Source organism: Balaenoptera musculus, chromosome X (genome assembly GCF_009873245.2).
Source record: "Balaenoptera musculus isolate JJ_BM4_2016_0621 chromosome X, mBalMus1.pri.v3, whole genome shotgun sequence".
NCBI lineage: Eukaryota > Metazoa > Chordata > Mammalia > Artiodactyla > Balaenopteridae > Balaenoptera > Balaenoptera musculus.
Window position 1 is genome coordinate 125,372,540 of NC_045806.1, and position 2,469 is coordinate 125,375,008.

General features: G+C 57.6%; 1 protein-coding gene across 1 annotated transcript; it reads right to left on the reverse strand.

The window, feature by feature from the left end:
• Window positions 1–545: 545 nt before the first annotated feature.
• LOC118888126 (probable glutamate--tRNA ligase, mitochondrial) lies at window positions 546–2,057 on the reverse strand. The gene is given in 4 exon segments (XM_036839055.1): window positions 546–1,525; window positions 1,528–1,671; window positions 1,674–1,980; window positions 1,983–2,057. Coding segments are annotated over 4 exon segments (1,506 nt in total).
• Between the last annotated feature and the right edge of the window lie 412 nt (window positions 2,058–2,469).

Below are 2,469 nucleotides of genomic sequence, written 5' to 3' on the forward strand. Positions count from 1 at the left end.
GAAGAGGGCATTCGGACAAACAGAGAGATACTGAGGGCACATACAGAGGGAAGACCATGTGAGGAGAGAGCAAAAAGGCAGCCGTCTGCAAGCCAAGGAGCGAGGCCTCAGGAGAAACGAAACCTGCCAACACCTTGATCTTGGACTGCCGGCTTCCAGAACTCTGAGAAAATCATTTTCTGCTGTTTAAGCCACCAGTCTGTGCTATTTCGTCGTGGCAGCCCGAGCAGACTAAAACATGAGCCGTGACTATTCTGTGAACCAGCTCCTAACCTCTGCTGTGTACTGTGGTGTCAGAACCAGATGTGAGGCCTTCCTTTCCAGAGTCAGGGAGGTGAGAGGTGGCTGGCCGACACTGGCCAAGTGAATAGGACAGGCCTGGCGTGGCGCCGTAAATGCACCTGTGCACCCGGAGGCTCTGTGCCCACTCTTGGTTCCCTCCACAAGCTTCCGACGGGGTCCAGGCCTCCTGCTCCTCCCCTCTGAGGGCAGGTCCCGCAACTACGGTTCCCACCGCCACCTCCGCTGTCCCGCACACCTTCTCTCTAGCTGGAAAGCACCTTCTGTGTTCGTTCCCGCACTTCCTTTGGTCCCAAGGATAACGTCATCTCAGCTACAGGAGGCCCTTGCAGCTGTCTACTGAAGGCCACTCGGAGGAGCTTCAGCACCTTACTGTGTTTGGTGCCTTCCAGACCTTCTGACAGCTTCTTCAGTTCTCCGTTCAGCATGTCCTGAGTTAAGTTCATACCGGGTCCTTCTAAAAGCCCCAGCACATGCTTGGCAATGACGTCCACCCTCTCTGAGATGGCACCCAGCTGCGCTCGACCCACAGCAGGGCGAGTCCACAGGTAGGACTGCGCTGGGGAGACCAAATCCTGCAGGCGGCAAACGTGGCCCTGTCTCAGCGGGATGATCCTCTCCACATAGGCCGCGTCCAGCACATGCCTGTCTCGCGGCTGGCTCCCGAAAGCCTCCTCCACGAGGGCCTGCAGCTTCCCCGCCAGCTGGCGTCTCTGGGTCTCATCGCTCACCAGCTGGCGGAGGTGCAGCTTGTTGAATTCTGGGAGCTTTTCCAGGTCCAGCAGGGCTGAGTGGCAGGTGATCCGGGTCAGGTCAAACTGTGTGATCAGCTCTGGCAAGGTCCTGCCCATCTGGTTCTCTGCAAACCCTGAGCCGCAGTTGGTGTTGATGTCGAGCAAGGCATCGGCAGGAAGCCGCCGGCAGCAAACGTCCCCTTGTCTCTTGGACAGCTTGCTGCCATCCCTGTAGAGGAGCAGGGGCAGGTGGGCAAAGCGCGGGGGCTGCCAGCCCAGGGCCTGGTAGAGGAGCAGGTGCTTAGAGGTGGAGACCAGCCACTCGGAGCCCCGCAGCATGTGGCTGATGCCCATGTGGTGGTCGATCACCACGCAGGCCAGGTGGTACGTGGGGAAGCCATTGCTCTTCAGGATGACCGGGTCCCCCTCCATGCTGGCCACCTTGTGCGGATTCCAGCCATACACCAAGTCCTGGAAGGCTGGTGCCTCCCCTCTGGGCGGAAGTGGATGGCACGCTTGGGGTCTTTGGCCAGCTTCTGGGCCACCTGCGCCTGGCCCAGGCTCCGGCACCGCTTGTCATACTGGCGAGTCTGATGGCTCCTCAGGGCCTCCCTCTGCAGGAGCTCCAGCCGCTGCTCTTCAGCAGAGCTTCGGTAGCATGGGTGTAGGGTGCAAGTCGCTGAGATTGCAGGTAGGGCCCTGCAGGACCTCCCCGGCGGGGGCTCTTGTCAGGGGGGATGCCTGCCCACTCCAGCATGTCCTCAATATTCTCTGCTGCCCCAAGCGCAAGGCAGGCCTGATCCATGTCCTCCAGCCTCAGGTGCTTCTCGGCAAAGATGTAGTTGTACAAGGCAGTGTGGAGGCCGCCCAGGGGCAAGAAGCTTGTGGGGCTGGGGGCGAACCGCACTCGCACAGCAGCCCTGGGATCAGTGCCCAGGCTGGCCTCGCACCCCGTCCCAGGGGGCGGCCCAAGGCCACTGGGGACCTCCGGGGATGCAGCAACCTCTTCAGGAGCACCGCCATGTCAGGGTAGAATCGCACACGTGGGCTTCTCCGTGCATCACTTCCGGGGACCAAGAGTTCTTTATATATTCTAGATACTAGACCCCTATCAGATGTATGATTTGCAATTCTTTTTTCCCAGTCTGAGGGCTGTCTTTTCACTTTCTTGATAGTGTCCTTTGATGCACAAAAAGTTGTCATTTTGATGAAGTCCAACTTACTTTTTTCTTTTGTTGCTTGTGCTTTTGATGTCATCGTACTGCTTCTTAAGGCAGTAGTTCTTGATTGTTCCTGTCCTCTGACCACCCCAGCCCTATCCCCAGTCATCCTCTTGAAGGTTCTTGATCCCAAGCAAAGAAACTAGAAACTTTTTCTGAGAACACATTGATATGCCCTCAAGTATTCTATTATGATATTGCTAATTGATGGGAAG